Source organism: Anser anser, assembly GCF_964211835.1.
Source record: "Anser anser genome assembly, chromosome: 10".
In the NCBI taxonomy this organism is placed as follows: Eukaryota; Metazoa; Chordata; class Aves; order Anseriformes; family Anatidae; genus Anser; species Anser anser.
The window spans coordinates 5290266-5308911 of NC_139730.1; the positions used below are offsets into that span (position 1 = coordinate 5290266).

General features: G+C 51.2%; 1 protein-coding gene across 5 annotated transcripts; it reads right to left on the reverse strand.

Annotated features, from left to right (window-relative positions):
• Window positions 1–2366: 2366 nt before the first annotated feature.
• Window positions 2367–15834, reverse strand: NR2F2 (nuclear receptor subfamily 2 group F member 2). 5 transcript variants are annotated; one of them, XM_083849778.1, is made up of 3 exons: window positions 14963–15834; window positions 7021–7569; window positions 2367–3968 (listed from the first exon to the last, which is right to left on the reverse strand). In XM_083849778.1, exons 1-3 carry the CDS (start codon window positions 15003–15005, stop codon window positions 3694–3696), a joined length of 867 nt encoding a protein of 288 aa, XP_083705904.1. In that variant the 5' UTR covers window positions 15006–15834; the 3' UTR covers window positions 2367–3693. The 5 variants fall into 5 exon arrangements, with proteins under 5 accessions (XP_083705904.1, XP_083705905.1, XP_083705902.1 ...); XM_083849779.1 differs by having other exon boundaries at window positions 7021–7548; window positions 14963–15830; XM_083849776.1 differs by lacking the exon at window positions 14963–15834 and adding an exon at window positions 9258–10959 and having other exon boundaries at window positions 7021–7548.
• Between the last annotated feature and the right edge of the window lie 2812 nt (window positions 15835–18646).

Below are 18646 nucleotides of genomic sequence, written 5' to 3' on the forward strand. Positions count from 1 at the left end.
CTCCTCTCGCCCCGGCCCTCCGCTTTTGTCTGAACTTGGGAGAGCCGCCTCCTCTCCGCGCCCCCTCCGCGCCCCCCGAGCCCGGAGGGTCGGGGAAGGTTTGGGCGAGAGGCGGCGGGGAGGGAGGAGGAGGAGGAGGAGGAGGAAGAGGAGGGGGAAGAAGAGCTTGCCCGAGCCGTGGTGGTTGCACCGCGGGAGGCTGTGCAGCTCTCGCTGGCGTTCCGGGTCGCCTTTGGGGCTTTCCTCCTCGCCAGACCCAGCGCCGGTGGCAGGGGTGGTGGGGAAGGAATGAAGCGAACTAAGATCGGATTAAAAAAAAAAAAAAAAAGAAAAAAAAAGGAGAAAAATAAAAAAAGGGAAGGTTAGGAGGGGGAACGGCAAGGGAAAAAAAATTAGAGACTTAAAGGGAAAGAGTCGCCATGTTTAGCAGCTTTTTTTTTTTTTCCTCTTAGAAAAAAAAAAAAAGATCTCAATTCCACATAGAACAAGCTTCTCGATCCCAACCCTCCTCTTTTGTCAATTCAATCTTTGGATAGATCTTTTGTTCTAACTCAGCATGAAAAGAAAAACTTTCTTTAAATGCTATAAACTTAAAACTAACTGAAGTCCCTAAACAAATCCTCCTCTGAGCATTCCAAACATATATACATGGGGCTAGTGTGTGTGTGCGTGCGTGTGTGTGTGTGTGTTTTTATTTAACCCTGGTGCATTTTCTGTTTACTATTATTCTCTGTGAACCAAAGCTTGCTGCAAGAAACTTATAAATACAGAGATAGCTTACAGGCTTTGAAACATAAAAAGCAGAGAATGTTTTGGATTTGAAAATCATAAATTATAATTTAATGCCAATAACAATTTACAACAAATGGTTGTTTACAATAAACTAACACAAAACAAACAAGTCAAGATCCTGTGTTCTTAGTAAGCATAAAAACTTCACACACACACACTCACATGGATAGCACTTGCAATAGAAAAAGCTAAATCTAGAGGTCAGCAATCCCCTGCAATAATAGTATATTTATATATTTATATATATTTATATATTTATAGAAAAGGAGCCATGATTCAGATGTGAAACTCTGCTCAAATTCACAGTCACACGCCCCTCAGCCCCCAGTACAGATGTGTCTGACTGGAACGCACCAAAGATCAGGCTTTAATCGACTTTACAGAATGATCTCTCTCCCTCCCTCCCTCCCTCTCTTCTCGTGAAACCACAACATGGTGTAGTAACGTGTGCTGGAAGGGGAGAGGGGAGCCTCAGCCGGGAACAAAATTGCAAGCTTTCACATACAAAGCATCTGCTCTAGACCAAGGGGAGAGAGGGCGGGCGGTGGGGGGGGGTGCGGGGGGGAGAGAGAGAAAAATAAAAAATAAATGACACGCACACCACACGGACCAAAATCCAACCCCCCTGGGCAAAGCACAGCGTCTTGCCTCCAGTCTTGCCTTCCTGCGGGGCTGGGGGGCTCCTGCTCGGGCCGGAGCTGGCCGCCCCCGGGACCCCGGCCCCGGCGCTCCGCGATCGCGCTCCCAGCAGCGGCGGGGAGCGGCCGGGGCAGGGCTGCGGGCAGGGCCCGGCATCCACCCAGGGAAGATGCCCGGCCGCCTCCGCAGGCGTGTGTGCCAGCAGACACACGGGCATGCATCCCCTATGCAAAATATAGAGATGACCTGTGGTCACGCTTTCACAGTCTAAGGTTAAAAAAAAAAAAAAAAAAAAAAAAAAAAAGCAAACCCACTTGAGAGTATATGTACATTAAAAACCGAGTCCTCGGTGCTAGAAGCTAAAGCCACTCCATTTGAAGACCTCTCAATGACAACGATAGATGGCAACTACAGAGTATTATAAAAAATCACACGTACTTAAAGAAAACTCATTGCAAACAACTGACCTATATTTACAATACTGCTATTACCTTGCTTGAATGATCTTGTGCGCGTATGTCAGACATTTACAAAAGATTTTTCGCCCCATTCTGATCATAAAATAGATACTGATCTCCAGATTTCTAACACTTTTTCACAACAATACCTTTCCTACGCAGGCACTTAAGTGTGACAAAAATAAGGGCCTTTTTTTTTCTCTTTTTCCAGAAAATCCATTTTTAATTAACATGAGGATTAGATGAATGGGGGATGATGGTTTACCATTTCAGCATGGTACTTCCTAAAACCATAGATAAACCACGAACTTAAGTCCTCCACCCCCATCCCGGAATTAAACAGGTAAATACACTACAATACATCTGCTACAAACTTACTGTGACAAGTAAACAAATCAATCGCCTATGGACTTAAATGACTGCAAACTATAGAGAAGTAATGCGGTTTCTGAAAGACATTTATGACAGCCAAACAAGTTTCAGATATCAAATAATATTTTAATTTCTGAATACTTTCAATTTTCCTTGGAATATAACACACAAAGACTCGACCAAACAGTTCAGTTATTATAACTTTTACAGTATACAGAAATGTTGCACTTAAAAAAAAAAAACCTTCAGTTTTTTTAAACACAAAACTGTAAACTCTAAGATACTGAATCAATCACGTTATCTATAAGTGCCAACAGTGTTATTTTGTCATGCTGATTTCAATGGTATTTTTTAAAAAGGGAAAATATCAACAATTATTATAATACAAAGGGCTTGCAAATATACAAACAGATAGAGGAGTTTAATAACAATTCATGATGAACTATGTGGAACCCAATTCAAATTACAAAAGTTCACTTTGCTAGTTTGTTTGCTTTTAAATCAAAACCGCAGTGTGTCTTGGACACGAATCCTTCTACCTATAATAAATCCCCACAGTTCATTTTCTGTCCGAAATATCAAAAAACCTAGATTTGGGGGGAGTTATATGACACGTGTGGTTCATTCGGGTCTATATAATTATAGCTCTCTCAGCTTCAAGCTAGATTTTGGGTCACCACCTTAAGTGCGCTTCCATCATTGTGTTGTTGAGTGGTTTTTTTTTTCTCTTTTCCTTTCTTCCTATGATACTTTCGTGGACTCAGTTTTAATTCTTTCAGAACATATATTTTAAGGATACACAGTTTTTTTTTTTTAAAGAAGCCAAGATTATATCAAAAATTATTATAGAACCACAGAATAAACTGGTTTGAAACCAGAAAAATACAAAAAAGAACAGCTATAGGTACATAGACACATAGGACAATTAATAATTTGGAAAAAAAAGACTTACTTTCTTCCATTCTGCTAATTTTCTCCAAATTTCCTTTAAATGCACTTTAAGCGAGAATTTTTTAAAAAGTTTACCCCAAAAAAAGAAAAAAAGAAGAAAAAAGAAAAAAAGAAAAAGCCCACCATCGTTTCTTTTCTTCTTCTTTCTCCTTTTTCTTTCTTTCTTTTTTCTTTCTCTCTTTTTTTTATTTTTTACAAAAAAATGATAAGTAGCAAGTTTTTTTTTTCTGAACGATACGGGAGTTTTTAATGCATTCTGTAAAAGTTCATTTGACAGTCTCTTTTTAAATTCACAGTCCATTAATTTTTTTCCTGTCTTCTCTTAGCAAACTTGTAACATCCTTTTACATCCTTTCTTAGCAGAAGGAAATTTAAGAAACAACCAGAACCCAAATGTCATTTGCTTTCCTTTCACTCTCTTTCATCTCCCTTCTCATTTTTTATTTTTTATTTTATTTTTTTTTTCTCTCTCTCGAATATTTTATTGAATGGACATATAAGGCCAGTTAAAACTGCTGCCAGACAGTAACATATCCCTGATTAGGGTTTCTATGGGGGTTTTACCTACCAAACGGACGAAAAACAATTGCTCTATGACAGAAGAGGAGACAGTGCGAAGGGAGGGGAGACGTAGTAATAGCTTCCCGAATCGTGTTGGCTGGTTGGGATACTGGCTCCTAACATACTCTTCCAAAGCACACTGTGACTTCTCCTGTAAACTTTCAACATGGGCTACATCAGAGAGACCACAGGCATCTAGAAGAAAGTGTATTAAAAAAAAAAAAAAGAAAAAGAAAGAAAAGAAAAAAGAAAACAATCATCAGATTAAAAAGTTTTTTTTTTTTTAATTTTAATTTGATTTTTTTTTTAATTCGCTAGAATGAAGTGCGCCATTACCTTGCCCCCCAGAGCCTGAGTGGGTTTCACCAAAAGGGACAATCTCCCTCTTTTCTGCGTTCGTCTGCGTTTCTCCCTCCTGGAGGGTCTCGTTAGGATGGAGAGCAGCTCCAGGAGCGGGGGTCGGGGCTGCACCCCACAACCAGGAGGTGCCGCCGGGCCAGGTCCCTGCCTCGGGGTCCTGGGGGCAAGGCCGGGGGCAGGGAAAGCTTGGGGCGAAGGGGGGAGAGGCAGCTTCTCTTCCTCCCCCACCTTTGGAAAATAAGCGCGGAGAGCCTGAGCATGCGATGGGAAGGCACACTACTGATAGCGATGGAAATAATAATCAGCATCATAATAATAAAAAACTGGCCCAGCCAAGGATAATGGCGCCCCGGATCCAGCAACAGATTCTCCCCCAAAGAAGACAACGCGTTTTTCTTCAGTCTTTGAAACTGATTTAAGTGGCCCTTTAAAACTGATCTTGTCAGTTTAGCCTATTCAGAGGCAGCCATGCAAACTGTGATCTCTCTGTTCATTTGAGCTGTTTCTTTTCCCCCCTCTTTTCTTTTCTCTTTCTTTCTTCCCCCCCCTCCACTCCCCCCTCTTTTTTTTCCTCTTCTTCTTCTTTTTAAACCTAAAGGCCCTTACAAGAAGAAAACTCCCTGATAGGGTCTGGACATTTTTTTTTTTTTTCTGATACGCTAAAATACAATAAGTTCCCTTTAAATCAGAGACGTCTGTGCTGAAAGAGCACAGGTTGTGACCTGACCTCCCTGTGGCTTTCCTAGGCACAGGGCTAACACATGCATATTCTGCGAGTCATTAGAACCCAGATTTAAAAAAAAAAAAAAAAAAAAAAAAAAGAGGCAGCAGCAAACATTATATGCATCTCTGTGCGTCTGCTTTCCATCAGTGGCTGTTATTGGGGTGCTGCAGGAGCCGCATGCGTAACCCAGCTTGTGCACGGGGCTATCTCCCCAGAATCAGATAACAAGAACCGTTTATCTAGTTGGGAGGCAATTTACACGCCAGGCCTCACATTTGGAAAATAGCAATAAATTTAAACAGTTACGACAGGATCGGACGATTGTTTTCTCAGAAGGCTAAAAAAAAAAAAAAAAAAAAAGTGGGGTTTTGGAGAAAGGCAGGGTTTCAGCTAAACTCGGGCGTGGGTGTGCGCTGGCCAGGGGCTGGGGCCGCCTGGGAGCGTGTGTGGGATTCTCGCTGGGCGTTTGGGCGAAGGGAGAGGAAAATGCATCCTAAAAAGCGACAGAAAATCAAATGAGCGCCCCACGGCCAGGCAGCCCCACTCGGGATCCCCGTGTCCCCGTGGCGAGGGGCGCCCTGCCCATCGATCACCTCAGGACTTTAGCACGAGTGATTTGGGGAGGGGGGGTAGGGGGGGAGAAGTTTTTTATGTGTAAAGCAATAATATATAAAAGGAAGTTTAGGTCACGACCCAGAACCTGGACAAAGTCCAGAAAATGACTTCGTTCCCCAGACCCCCTTTAACACAACAAGGAACGGATTGTGAGCCCTTCTTTTCCCACATAAACTACATTTTTTTCCTGTTTCCTGATATCAGGCTTTAAAAAACTCCGATGAGTAATTATTTTACAGGTCCTGCTTCCATTCATATGTTTATCGCGTGGCCACTTTCCCAAGCTTTCGAGTGAGTTACAGAATAAATATATGTATTTTTAAACTCAATCCCCAAACTTCTAGGGCTCCAGCACAGTGGGTTGCCGCTGCAGCCTTAAAGTTAGCAATCTGAGATAACGTATTGCACAAATTAGCGAGCAGATTTTTTTTTTCAAAAAAAAAAAAAATATTTAGCCTCCAGAGTTAATATCAGGTTTATTACTCACCCAGGTTAAACTCTAGTGCAAGCTAATTAGATTTCACAACGCACTCAATTATTGCTTTATAACTCATGCACTATTTCGAGGCAGCCAAAGTTGACACATATTTTTCCCCCCTCTCTTTGATTATCCAAGAAACACCTCGAGCTCTGCCTCGGGAGAGGCGGGCTTGTGCCACCCCGGGACTGCACCGCCGAGCGGCAGCTTCCCTCTCCCTCCTCTCCTCTCTTCTCTTCTCCTCTCCTCTCTTCTCCTCTCACTTTTTCATGCTGTCCCTGTCTACTTATGGTAATGATCCCTTCGCACCCGCTACTCGCTTTGGACGCTGCAGTTCCTGCTGGGTACAAATGCAAACTTTTCCCCTCAGCTTAAATGACACAGAACTGCTCACTGCCACATTCTGTTTAAATCAGAGACAGCTCTTTGGAAAGTTGATTTATTTTATTTTATGGGATGGCAGGGAACATATTTTAAACTCAGCTTTGCGCATTTAACTTTTTTTTTTTTTAATTCAATTTTTTAATCCTGCAGGGCTTTTTTTTTTTTTTTTTCTTTCCCTTCTTGGCTGCCCATAAAATGATCCTCTTTTTAAAGTGGGTTTCCCTGATAGGACGACTCGTATTTAACAACATCAAACAGATTTTTTTGCTGCTGTTCGGATGCGTGTCATTAAATGCAACAACCCAGAGCTACACTGTTAAATAAAATATTATTTTCAATGGGAAAAGCGCAGTCTCTCGTGGCGAATGGGTGCCTCCCCCCGGCTCCCCCTCTCTTCCCCCTTCCCCAGCGCTATGCAGCGAGGGACCGGGGGGGCTGGGGGGGTCCCCTGCTCGTCTTTTCCTCGTCGCTGTGGCTGTTATTATTTAGCTTTTCGCTCGCCCAACCTCGCAGGGGGGCTGCTGAGAGCCGAGGCCTCGCAGGGACCCCCCAGAGCCCCTCTCCTTGCCCGGGGTGCCCGGGGGGGGCCGCGGCAGGGCCGGGCTGCGGGCAGCTCCCCTTGGCAAGAGCGAGCACTTCTCGGAGGGGCCGGGGGAGGGACGGAAGAGCAAAGAAACGCTGCCTACCTGAGGTGAAGAGGACTATGGCCTTTAAACAGCTATATTCTGCGGAGTCGACATGCAAGGCTTTCAGTTTTTCGACTTGCTCTTGGAAGATTCGTATGTGGTCCATAAAGGCGACCACTCGGTCAGCAGACATGGGCGAAGCGTGGAGGCCGGCGGCTGCCAGGAGCGGGGCTACGTGGAGGGGCATGGAGCACTGGGCAGCGTTGAGCACAAACAACTCGCTCCAGGTCAGCCTGAGCAGGGCCACCTGGTCTGTGATCTGCAGGTCTGGGAAGAAGGGGATATTCCTGGCCCACTCCACCGCGCTGAAGAGCATCCTAGCTGCCAGTTCGCAAATGTTCTCGATGCCCATGATGTTGTTGGGTTGCATGCACTGACTGCCAAAGCGGGAGGTGGGGTAGGGCTCGGCTCTCAGAAGAAGGGAGATATATCCGGATAGGTAGGAATGGCAGTTGAGAGGGTCCCCGTTTGTCAAGGCGAACTGACCGTGAGTTGGCTGTGTGGGTGGCATTCTGCCCCTCTGGACCGCTGCAGTAAATAAAGAAGAAACTACAGCTATTAATATCTGAATTGCCCCTCTCGCTTCAAACCCAGCCCGCTTTGTGTGCCGCTGCCTGCCGGGCTGACCCGGGGCCGGGGGGGCTCCGGGGGCTCCGCTTCCAGCACCGGCAACAACAAAGCTGAGCCAGGCCGGCGGCCCCGGCGCTGGGAAACCCAGGATCCCCCCCTCGTCCCCCCCCCCAGCCACCCCTCCTGCGGCTCCGAGGGGTTCGGCTTTGTGCCCCCCATCGGTGCGGGGCGGCCCGGGGGCGGGGGGCACCGGCAATACGGTCCCCAAGACCCGGAGCACGGTCCCCCCCAACCGTGTTTCTCGCCCCCCGAGCACATGGGCGCCGCTGCTGCTGCTGTCCCCCCCCCCCCAGCACCCCCGGCCCCAGCCTCGCTCGGCCCTTTTATAAAAATAAAAATGAAGGCGGCCAGGGCAGCCCCCGCCACCCCCGGCAGGTCCCCCCGCCGGGCCGGGGGCATTATCCGGCGGCACCTTCCTCGGCTGCCGGTGGAAAGTGGGCCTTTCATTTTGTTAATAAATTTCCACGGTGACAGCGAGAGAAAAGGGAGAGAGAAAAAGGGCTCGGAGGCAGGGAGACGGCGAGGAGGGCGAACGCCTAAAACGTGCTTGATTTATATTTGTTCTCGCCCGCGTTACGAGGTTAGTTACTCTTGCAGAAACACAAAGAAGAGGAGCCCGGCAAGTCCCGAGCCCCCTCACCCTTAACCTACATAGCGGCGTCCAGCCCCGGAGCACGCACTGGCAAACGGCAGGCTCACATTTCTCCTCTAATTTTATATCACAAAGGCTCGGCTCGCAGAGAAGCCGGGCACCCCTCACTTACTTCTGGGCTGCTCCTTTTCCCCCCAGCCTCCCCTTCTGGCCCCTGCCTCCGCCGGAGGGGCGAGGGCAGAGGGGGGAGAAGAGAAAAGTGAGCTAAGAAACCGGCGGGGAAGCGGGCACACGGCGCGGCCGGGCGCGCACCCACGCGCGGGGCTGTGCACGCGTGTATTTGTGGTTTTAAAGGAGGAAAATCCGGCTGGGAATCCACAGTGGAGTGCTGTAGAGCCTCGGTAGGGTGAGTTCCATTGTAGCAGTAATTCGAACCGCCTGGGTTTATAAAAAAAAAGAAAAAAAAAAAAAAAACCAACTCGCGAGCTAAGGCAGGGTGCCGGGGGGCTCCGCGGGTGGGTGGGTGCGCGCAGCCGGGCGCACGGGGGGCTGCCGGGGCCGGGGGGCGACGCTGGACATGCAGCCCGGAGCGCTAAGGACAAGCAAGCAGGCGTCAGAGCCACCGTTTCCTCGCTCGCAAAGCGGCGTGAAACTAAAAATCCACTGGCAATAAACCTCCATCAGCAAAATGAAAACAAACACAAATCAATTACGGGCGCGGGGGGGGGGGGGGGGGGAAGCATGCAAGAGCCCCTGCCTCCCCTGCCCACCCTCGCCGACACCTCTTCCTTCCATTACGAGAAAACTTTCTGGCTGTTTATTCGGGGAGGGGGGGAGGGAGCTGGCCGAGGGATGGGGGGGGGGGGGTCAGGAGGGGGGGGGGTAAAAATAAGAGGAGCAACAACAACAACAATAATAATAATAATAATTCAAAAGGCAAAAGGAAAACCAACAACAAACCAAAAGCAAAACGCAGTGAGTGAAAAAAATTGCAAAACAAATGAAATCCCAATACCTTCCCGTCTCATGCCAACTTTGAGGCATTTTTTGAGGCGGCAGTACTGACACTGATTGCGGTGGTGCTGGTCAATGGGACAGTTCCTGTTGGCACGACAAGTGTAGCTGAGATTCCTCCTTACACTCCGCTTGAAGAAACTCTTGCAACCCTCGCAGGTAAACTGGCCATAATGTTTGCCACTAGACTTGTCCCCACAAACCACACATTCAATGTGCTGCTGCTGCTGCTGTTTGTCTCCTTGGTTCTGCTGGCTTGGCGGGTTGGTCTGGGCTGGCGTACTGGGAGGGCCCCCGGGCCCCGGGGTCTGTGGGGTGTGCGGGGCCCCGGCCGGGGGTCCCTGCACCGGCGGGGCTTGCGAAGGCTGCGTTCCCTGAGCTCCGGGCACATCGTCCTGGGGGTCTCGCCACGCACCGACTACCATTGCCATATCTATTGGACACCGTTTCCAAACTTCCTGTTCCCCCTTTATTTTCAAAGTTTGTTTGCTTTGCTTTTCAGCTCAGCTTTGCAGCAGTCTGGGTTTTTTTTTTTTTCCTCCTCCTCCTCTCTCTCTCTTTCTCCCCCACTCTCTCTTTTGTTGCCTTTTTTTTTTTTTCCTCCTCCTCCTCCTCCTCCTTTTTCTGCCCCTCTCAGCGGGGTCGGGGCGGGGGGAGCTCCCGGGGCCGGCGGCGGAGGTGCGGGCGCGGGGGGGGGCGAGCGGCGCGGCGGCGGCCGGGGCTCCAGGAGAGCAGAGAGAGCCGGGGGGGTTGGGGGAGAAAAGGGGGAGAGAGAGAGAGAGAGAGAGAGAGAGAGAGAGGAGGGAGGAAAAAAAAAAAAAATCTCTTCGGAGATCTCCCCCTCTCTCTCTTAGAGCTGATCTGCAGCAGAGGAGTTGAAGGAGGAGAGGCGGGTGTCGGGGGGCCAGGTCCAGGGAAGCTCGCAGTCAGCCATTCAGGAAAGCCATCAAAATAAGAATGAATAAAAGGTTAAAGATTACACACACAGCGGAAAAAAGCACGCACAGCTGAGGAGACTTTTCTCGGCGCGGAGAGCGGACGGTCTCGCCGTAGTTTTGGGAAGTCCAGCTTGCGGCAGCAACATCAACTGCGATCGCTTTGTTTTTGTGGGCTTTTTTTTTTTTTCCTCCTCTTTCCTCCTCTCTCTCTCCGCTCTGTCTCTCCTCCCTCCTTCGCTCGCTTTAATTCTTCCTCTCCGCCGCTCCGCCCGGGCGCTGCTCTCTGCCTCCTCTCTCTCTCTCTTTTCTCTCCTCCTTTTTTTTTTTTTTTTTTTTTTTTAATTTTCTCTCGGTGCGTGCGGGTGGGTGGGGGGGCTGTCTCTTTTATTAATTATTATCAGCGGTATCTCCCTGCCGGTGGCCGATCTCTCCCGGTGCTGCTGGTGCCGGTGCCGGTGGTGCTGCTCGGGCTCTTTGCCGGTGCTCGGTCGCCGGTGGCGGGTGCCGGGGTGCCGGTGGCGGTGCCGGGGTGTGCCGGTGGCGGTGCCGGGGTGCCGGTGGTGGTGCTCGGGTGCCGCCGCGCTGCCTTATGCTGCTTGTGCCGCCTCGCAAGTGGGCTCTCGCCTCCGCGCCGCCGGTGCTCACGGCGCGGGCGGGGGAGAGGGGGGCGGCGGGGGGGGGGGGGGGGTTGCGAGGAGGGAGGGAGAGGAGGAGGAAGGGGAGGGAAGGGGGGGGGGAGGGAGGGAGGGAGGGAGGGAAGGAGTCAACTCGGCAGCGCAGCGCCCGGCCGGGATGATAAAAGAGGGGAGAGGAGGAGGAGGAGAGAGGGAAGGATCACAACCCAGCGCGCAGCATCGCTCTGGGGGGGGGGGGGGGCGCGCTGAGGGAGGGGTGTGTGTGAGGGGAGGGGGGGGGGAGCCCTTCCCCCAGCGCCCCCCCGGCGAAGAGGGAGGGGAGAGAGGGAGGAGGAGGGAAGAAGAAGGAGGAGGAGGAGGAGGAGGAGGAGGAGGAGGAGGGAGGGGCGGCCGGGCGCGCTCCCCGCCGGCCGCTGGCCCCGCTGGCGGAGGGAGTGAACTTTGACACGGCTGCTGCAACTCGGCGCGCGTCGCCATGGCGACCGGGCGCCTTGCGCGGCGGGGCCGGCGCGGCCTGCCTGCCTGCCTGCCTGCCGCCTGCCTGACGGAGGGGCTGCCTGAGTGGCCCGCAGCGCGCGCGCCGCCCCACGGCCCTCATTGGCCCGCGCCGCCCTTGCGCGGCCTCGCCATGGCCGACGACGACGCCCGCGCGGTCCTAGAGGCCGCCGCCGCCGCCTCCTGTGGTGGCGGCCGTGGCGGAGGTGTGGGGCAGGGCGCTGCGCGCTTCGCCCCGCCGCCTCCTCCTCCTCCTCCTTGCCCTCACCTGGGGACACCCCCCCCCCCTCCGTCACGGAGGGGGTTAAGGGGGCGAAAGAGGGGAGAAGTGGAATAAAAATGAAGTGGGGTGATGTTAGGAGGGGGATCAACCCCGAGGGCAGGCGCCGCCCCGCTCCCTGACCGGGGCAGGGCGAGGCCGGGGCTGCTCACGGCTCCGCCGCACCTGCGCGGGGTTTGCGCGGAGGTTCCGCGCCCGGCCGGGCTCTACCGGGCTCCACCGGGCCGGGCAGGGCGCTGGGAACCCCCCGTGCCCCCTCAGCGGGGTCCCGGCCCCGGCCCGGAGCCGTCCCGCTTCTCCCTCGCCCCCCGCCGCGCAGCGCCGCGGGGAGCCCGGGCTCGTCCGGCCGCTTTCAACTTTGTTTCTCTGCGCTTTTTTTTTTGTCTCTTTTTAACGTGAATTTTCTGTCACCCGCCCTGTAGGCGCGGCGAGAGCAGCAGCCGAGGGTAGACCCCCTAAGGACGCGAGGAGAGCCGCCCGTCTCTGCATACACCGCGACCGGCCGGGGGACGGAGAGAGGAGAGGAAAAAGAGAGAAAAATAAAGCAAAAAAAAGCAAAACCTGAAAAAAAAAATACAACCACCCAAAACCTTCTCAAAGAGAGGGAGAAACACCAGCTCCCAGCCACGCATCCGTGTCCGCTCGCCTCCGGCCCCGCAAAAGGGCTCAGCGCCCCGCACCTCTCCCCGCTGCCCCCCGCTCTGTGCCGCAGAAATATCGGGGTCCCCCTCGCCGCAGGTGCCGAGGGGATGGGGAAGGTGCCCAAAGCCCCCAAAAGTGCCTTTCCCCCCTGCTCACCCCCCACGGACGGGGATGCTCGGAGGCTCGGTCTCAAAAGACGAGGCTGCGGCATCCCCGTCGAGGCTGCCGGGGCGAAATTCGCTCTCCCCGAAGCGGGGACCAGTTGGGGCCGGGGAAGGCTTTGAGGATGGGGAGAGGAAGCTTTCCCCGGTAAAAGGAGAGCAACAGCCTTCTGGTTCCCAAACAACCCGGCCACCCGGCCCCGAGGAGGTCACCTTTCGGGGACAGAGGGGGAGAAGGTGGGGGTGCAAAATGCAGGATAGTCACAGATTGTTGCTGATGTTGAATTTCCTGAGGAAAAAAAAAAAAAAAAGGCTTTCCTGTCTCGAATCTGACAAAGTAAACAGGATTAATTCACCATATGCAGAAAAAAAAGCATTAATACCGTCCTGACAAATGCAGAAATCAGAAGAGAAAGCGGTTTTAGCAGGACCTACGATAGGAACAGTTTGAACGTATGATCGTAAAATTGAACAGCCATTGATACACGCTTAAAAGCTGCCGTATACGCTGATTGCTCAAGCATTAATGAAGAATGCCCCAGATTAACTATTTGCTCTTGCAGGGATGTAGCCATATAACTATCTATTAGCACCATTAGATGCCTTGCTATTTATTTGAAAACACCCCTGCGAGGGGGTAGAGGCAGAAGAGGCGAAGGTAGAAATGGTCTGCAGCTAATTCTGCTAAATAATATCTGCAAGCCGAGCGCCTCGCGAAGAAGGGGGAGATTCCCAACTGTCCTTCTCCGAGCCCAGTCACAATAGAACCGCTCTCTTTGAAAAGTCAGACTGTATTGGTTTCCCCAAATAAATAAACGCATCCCTCCTGCCATTTTACTGCAGATGTAAATTTATTTTAATGAGAGGGAGTGGAAGGATTTATTTTGCTAAAATAGAGTTGGGGATAGAGCCGGTGTAAATCTTTGGGTTTTAAAAAAGAGGAGGAAGGAGGGGGAAGCTGCTTTCCCGGCAGAAAGCTGCCTAACAGTCCTCTAATTCTTTCTAGATTAAATCGCAATATGAATACAGCATCGAACAAATAGCGAGTTTCGCTCTGAACTCAGTGGAAAGCAGTTACGTCTAACAGAATTCAATGAATTCCTCTTCTCCCTCAATGTAGTATGTGTGTGTTTTTCTCTTCCACCACACTGAAGTTCCATGAATAGGGAAAGTGGCTCCTATTGTGTGCCTCTGAACTTCCAAGTCAATGCAATTTTTAACCACTGGCTTGTGGTACTTTGAAAATCACCAGGGGCTGTCAGAGTTGGGTCCTCTGAAAAATTTACAGTGCTAAATCAGAGCATATGCTGTGAGAGAGGAAAAAAAATTGCTTAAGATTGGAGCAAGTACAGTATCTGGCTGCCCCCTAGTGTAAGTCTCTTATCTGCCTAAAATTCAACTTTAAAAGAAAAGGATCTCTTAAAGGGAAACGACTTTTGGCTCACGTATGCATACGAGAATGAAACTTCTGTACATTTTAATCTGATTAATTCCTAAGGATTTAAAATTAATTGGCTTGGGCACTCCTAGACCGGACTATAAGATTTCTGCAGCAGGGTTTCTGCGAGCCCTGGACCGAATAGGTATTTTTAAGGCATAGTGGTAAGGGATGGGGGGGGGTGGGGGGGAAAGAGAGAGAGATCCTGTTTTGTGATTTTTTTTTTTAAACGAGGAACCGTGCCTCGCACGCTGTTGTCAGAGCAAAACACTTTTGCTGCCTTAAGTCAGACCTGCGCCTTTTGCAATAATACAGGATAAATAATTGCCTTAAAGCCTGAGCCGCGCTGCCAACCACACCTTCGGCGGGTGAGTATATTCCGGCTTCTTTCCATTGTACGTGCTCTACCAGGGAAGCGACCGGAGGGGGAGAGGGGATCTCAGCACCAGACCTTCCCCACCGACCTTTTTTTTTTTGTTTGTTTAATTATTATTATTTTTGCTACCTAAAACTGCGGCCGCAGCCGGCGGCGCTGGGCAGGTGCCGCCTGCCCCCCCCCCGGTCCGAGCCGTGTCCCCCCCCCCCACCTCCTGCCTCCCCCTGCCCGGCCCGGCTCGGCTCGGCTCGGCCCGACATGGCCCGGCTCGGCTTGGCCCGGCTCGGCTCGGTTTGGCCCGGCCCGGCCCGGCCCGGCTCGGCTCGGCTCGGCTCGGATCTCTGCCGCCGCTCCCCGCAGCCCCGGCCCCGGGCTCCGCGTCCCGGGCGCCGCTTTGGAAATGACTTTGAGGCGCTTTCCTGCCTCGGACCTGGAAGCCGGATTCCGGTCGTTGGGTTTCGCTCGCTTGTTTGTTTGTTTGCTGCTTGCTTTATTTAGCTAAAGGACGTGCTAGCTGCTGGTGCTGCAATTCCACCGAGTCGGGTCTCCCCCCCCTCCCCTCTTCCCCTCCTTAGAGCAACCCACGTAACCTTAGAAACGATCGTTTAAGACGCACGTTAGCTAACATTTGCTTTTTTGGATTTTTTGTTTTCCTTAAAAGAGAAACACAAGAATCACAACACATTGCCCGAAAAAAAAAAAGTGTCAAAGAAGAAGAAAAAAAACTATAAGTAAACATACCAAAACCATATTTGCCTTGTTCAAGGTCCCAAATCGCTTGCATCTTCCTTTTTCTACCTCTCCTTTAGTTTGGCAGGTGAAACAAACAAACAAAAAAAATTAATCAGACCGCTGTTTGCCCCCCAGAAAGATGTGCGTTGGGTAATTAAAGAGAAGTCTCCTTCTTGGTGTTTATCTAAGCGATTGTGCAAACTGATTAAAAAAAAAAAAAAAAAGTAAAGTTACAGCCTTCAGGGGGGAAAAAAAAAGGAGGCAAGGTGAAGGGAATAGATTTCCCACAACCTAAAGGGAAGTGCTTTCGATGTATTATTAGCGATCAGCCTTGGGAGAGAGGAAAAAAAAAATCCTGAACACACTCTAACTTTACACAGACAAGATTTCAGGGGGGGCTTTGTACATAGCTGCTTAGGAATGTGCGCCTCGCCTTTAAGAAAAAATCCCCAAGCCCAAGGTAGGAGATGTCTTTGAGTGATCCTTGTCTCTCATTTCATTCCTTAGAAGGAAGAGCGTCTCGCTACACCTTGTTTGGAGCTGGAAAGGCGAGACTTAAAAAAAAAAAAAAAATCACAACCCACCCTTCCAATTGGGGAGAAAAAAAAAATAAAGGGGGAAAAAAATAAGAGGGAAATCTCCTAACTTAATGACTGTGGGGGTAGGATGGATGCGACCGATTTCAGCCCCCCCTTTCCCACCTCCCCCCTCCTGGGCAGGGAGAGAAAGAAAAAAAAAAAAAAAAGCCAACCGCAAACAACTACAGGCTGAACTATCAACACATGCACCGAAGGGGAAAAAATATATAGTGTCCTGTGTAGGGTCGGCAGGGAACGCAAGCACACGCTACAGCAAGTTGGGAAAGAATCCGAGCTAATCAGCAATCTCTTTCTCTCTCTCTCCCTTTCTCTTCCTCTCTCCCCCCCCCCCCCCCTTCACTGCCCCTGAGATCCCAGCTAGAAAGAGGTACTCCACATTTTTTCATTACCAAAAATCCGTTGCAATAATCATTTGTTGCTAATTGAAACCCTTGGAGACATTTTCCCCACCCCCTTCACAAACATGGCAACTTTTAGGCATGGCAAGCACGTTTGTTTTATTTTATTAAAAAAAAAAAATTACGGTTCGGGGGAGGCTGGAGCCCTCAGCCACGAGGAATATCAACTCGTCAGCCCCCTTCCCCAGGGGGGGAAACGGGACCCCAGTACAGTGAGGGCTTGGGAAAATTTGGAATACATTATACCGCCTTTGGCAGGAGAATACTCTCCAACTAATGGATTCCTGCTCCTTTTTGTGTGTGTGTGCGTGTATCAGTGTGTGGGGTTTCTGGAAAGAGGGGTGGTGGTCGTGGTGGTGGGGAGCCGAGCTTTTATTTTCAGAAACTGTTATGGTGAGAAGTGTGTCATACTTGACAAATGGAACAAACGCTCTTCCATTTCTTGCTTGTCCTTGCCTTAAAACAGGAATTAAGTTAACCACAGTGCTGCATGTTAATTGCATGTTTACTGGGCTAATGAAAATTACAATGGGGTTTTGCCACCAAGAACAGGGATGAAAAAGTATGGAGGCAATTGTCACCGCAGCCCTCGGGGAGGGCCGGGGCCGGGGCGGGGACGGCAGGGGGGGGGGCGGCCACGACCGGTATCGATCAGAGGAAGGAGAAATCCTATAACTGCCCCTTACCACCACGCACAGGGGCTCCGCAAGTTCCCACTCCTGCCAAGTCCATCCAGCACCTGGAAGATGGAGACGGGTCCCACTTGAATGAATTTTTCCTATCGCTAAGGGGGTGCTGGCATCTGGGGGGGGGGTCCTTCCCCTGCCCTCCTCGCCCCCCAGCCCCACGATGTGCCCCCCTCCTGGCAGGGGTCGGTGGTGAGAGGGGCGCAGGGGGCACAGCCCCTCTTGTCGCCCTCTCTCCCCTTTTCCAAAAGCCCCTTGCCCTGCAGGGCTGGAAGAGTGGCAGTGGGGAAAGTCCGAAGGGGGAAGGTCGTGTGTTCCCCCCCCCCCCCCCATTTATTCTCGAGGTCCGTGGATGACAGGATGACCTGGGAATTCAGCTGGGTGCTAACCATTTTCGTGCCTGAAAACAAACTGCCAAATTAAAGCTAAATGGAAAGAGCAGTGGGAGAGGCAGCGGGAGCAGGGCACTTCGAGCTTGCCCCCACCTCTCCAAAAGGGATTGTTGGGGTGTGTGTGGGGGGACACAATTAAATAGACTGAAGATGATTTAAATACCATCCACAAATAATTCCAGGGAGAAGTCTCCCCCCCCGGTGCTGCAGAGCCCTGCGTATGAAAACTTTGGCCCAACTTGTGGCGATAGCTACGGCTCCGCTCCGCAGGGTCAGAGGTGAGGGCTATTTTAACCCTAAAAGCCTGCGAGTGACCAGGGCTGAGGCTGGGCTCGCAGCACTAATAGCCATAATTACCTCCTCCCTCCCTCTCTCCCTCCCTCCCAGGGACATTCCTCGCAGCAGAAACGTTAGACGCCGAATTGAAGAAAATCCTGGAGCTGAACATATCATGTAGGGGGGGTGTAAAGAGGGGAGGGGGGGAAATAACAGCAATATGAAGGAATTTCAGAGCTCACCCTTTTGCTTGGGGGGATTGAAGCCTTTTTTTTTTTTCCTTTTTTTTTTTTTTTTCCCTTTGCCAGCATTCCCAAGGCGCTGGGTCTTTGTCTTAGAAGGAATGGAGTGTCTGAATGGTGTGAAAGGGACAGAGAGGGTCGCTTCAAATCGATTTTACTTGTCCTCTCTGTCTTTTCGGATCAACGCCCTTCAATGGACACATAGGTGCTCTTTCAACCAAAAACTTGTGCAACATTTTCTGCCTGTATTGGTGCTAAATACAATAAATGCTGGGCAGATTTTTTTCTTCTTTCTTTCCAAAGCAGAAAGCACCCTAATTAAATTGTTTTATATGGACAGTCAAGACAGACCAATTAAGTATGCATTAGTATAAAGATATATTCGAGAGATAAGCGCTCTATAGGAGCCCTGTCTAGGCAAGGTGTGTAAAGCGTCCTCTCGAAGAGAGGATGTAAGCAGGTTTTCATATGGATTTTTCCCCTCCATTGCCTCCCATACCCGAGTAACGGGCTGAATAACCTCGCGGAAAGCCATTAGGGAAAGTGGTTTCTAAACAAAGTTAACAGGTGGATGGAGCCGGGTTTACATTCGGATAACAGGCGCCCGGCTGCCCAACCCGGCCCCGCGTCTTTGTGCGGGATCGGGGCTGCGGGAGCCCCCCCGCAAAGCTCCGGCACCCCCGGGGCTGCGCACCCGGCCCCGCAGCCGGACACCCGCGGGGGCACCCGGCCGGGCGCGGAGCTGCCCCTGCGTGGGGAAGGAATCGCGGGGGGGCGCTTCCCAGGCCGGGCAGGGGGAGAGCCGCACACACGCCCCAACTCCTCTTTCTGCCCGGTTTATCACCCTGGGAAAGCTCTCGTGGAGGGTCGACCCCAGGAGCTGAGCTTTAAGCTCTTCTCCATTCCCACTTTTTTTTTCCTTCGCTGCAGGTTTTCCACGCTGTTAGAAAAATAAAAAATAAAACAACCCAGCTGAGAAACAAGCCGAAAAAAGCCCTCAGCCCCAGCCCTGCCCCAGCTGAGCCCGGGGAAGGCAGAGCCGCAGCAGGAGTGTGAGCACAGAGCTGGCAGCCCGGGGGGGCACTGCGCAGCCCCTCCAA

What these genes read in the sequence shown, in the direction of transcription:
- NR2F2 (XM_083849775.1), bottom strand. Translation starts at nt 9,687, where the DNA reads ATGGCAATGGTAGTCGGTGCGTGGCGAGACCCCCAGGACGATGTGCCC. An exon ending in AGTTGGCATGAGACGGGAAG is followed by an intron (nt 7,570 to 9,257) that starts GTATTGGGATTT and finishes TAATAGCTGTAG; the next exon opens with TTTCTTCTTTATTTACTGCA. An exon ending in CATAGTCCTCTTCACCTCAG is followed by an intron (nt 3,969 to 7,020) that starts GTAGGCAGCGTT and finishes ACTTTCTTCTAG; the next exon opens with ATGCCTGTGGTCTCTCTGAT.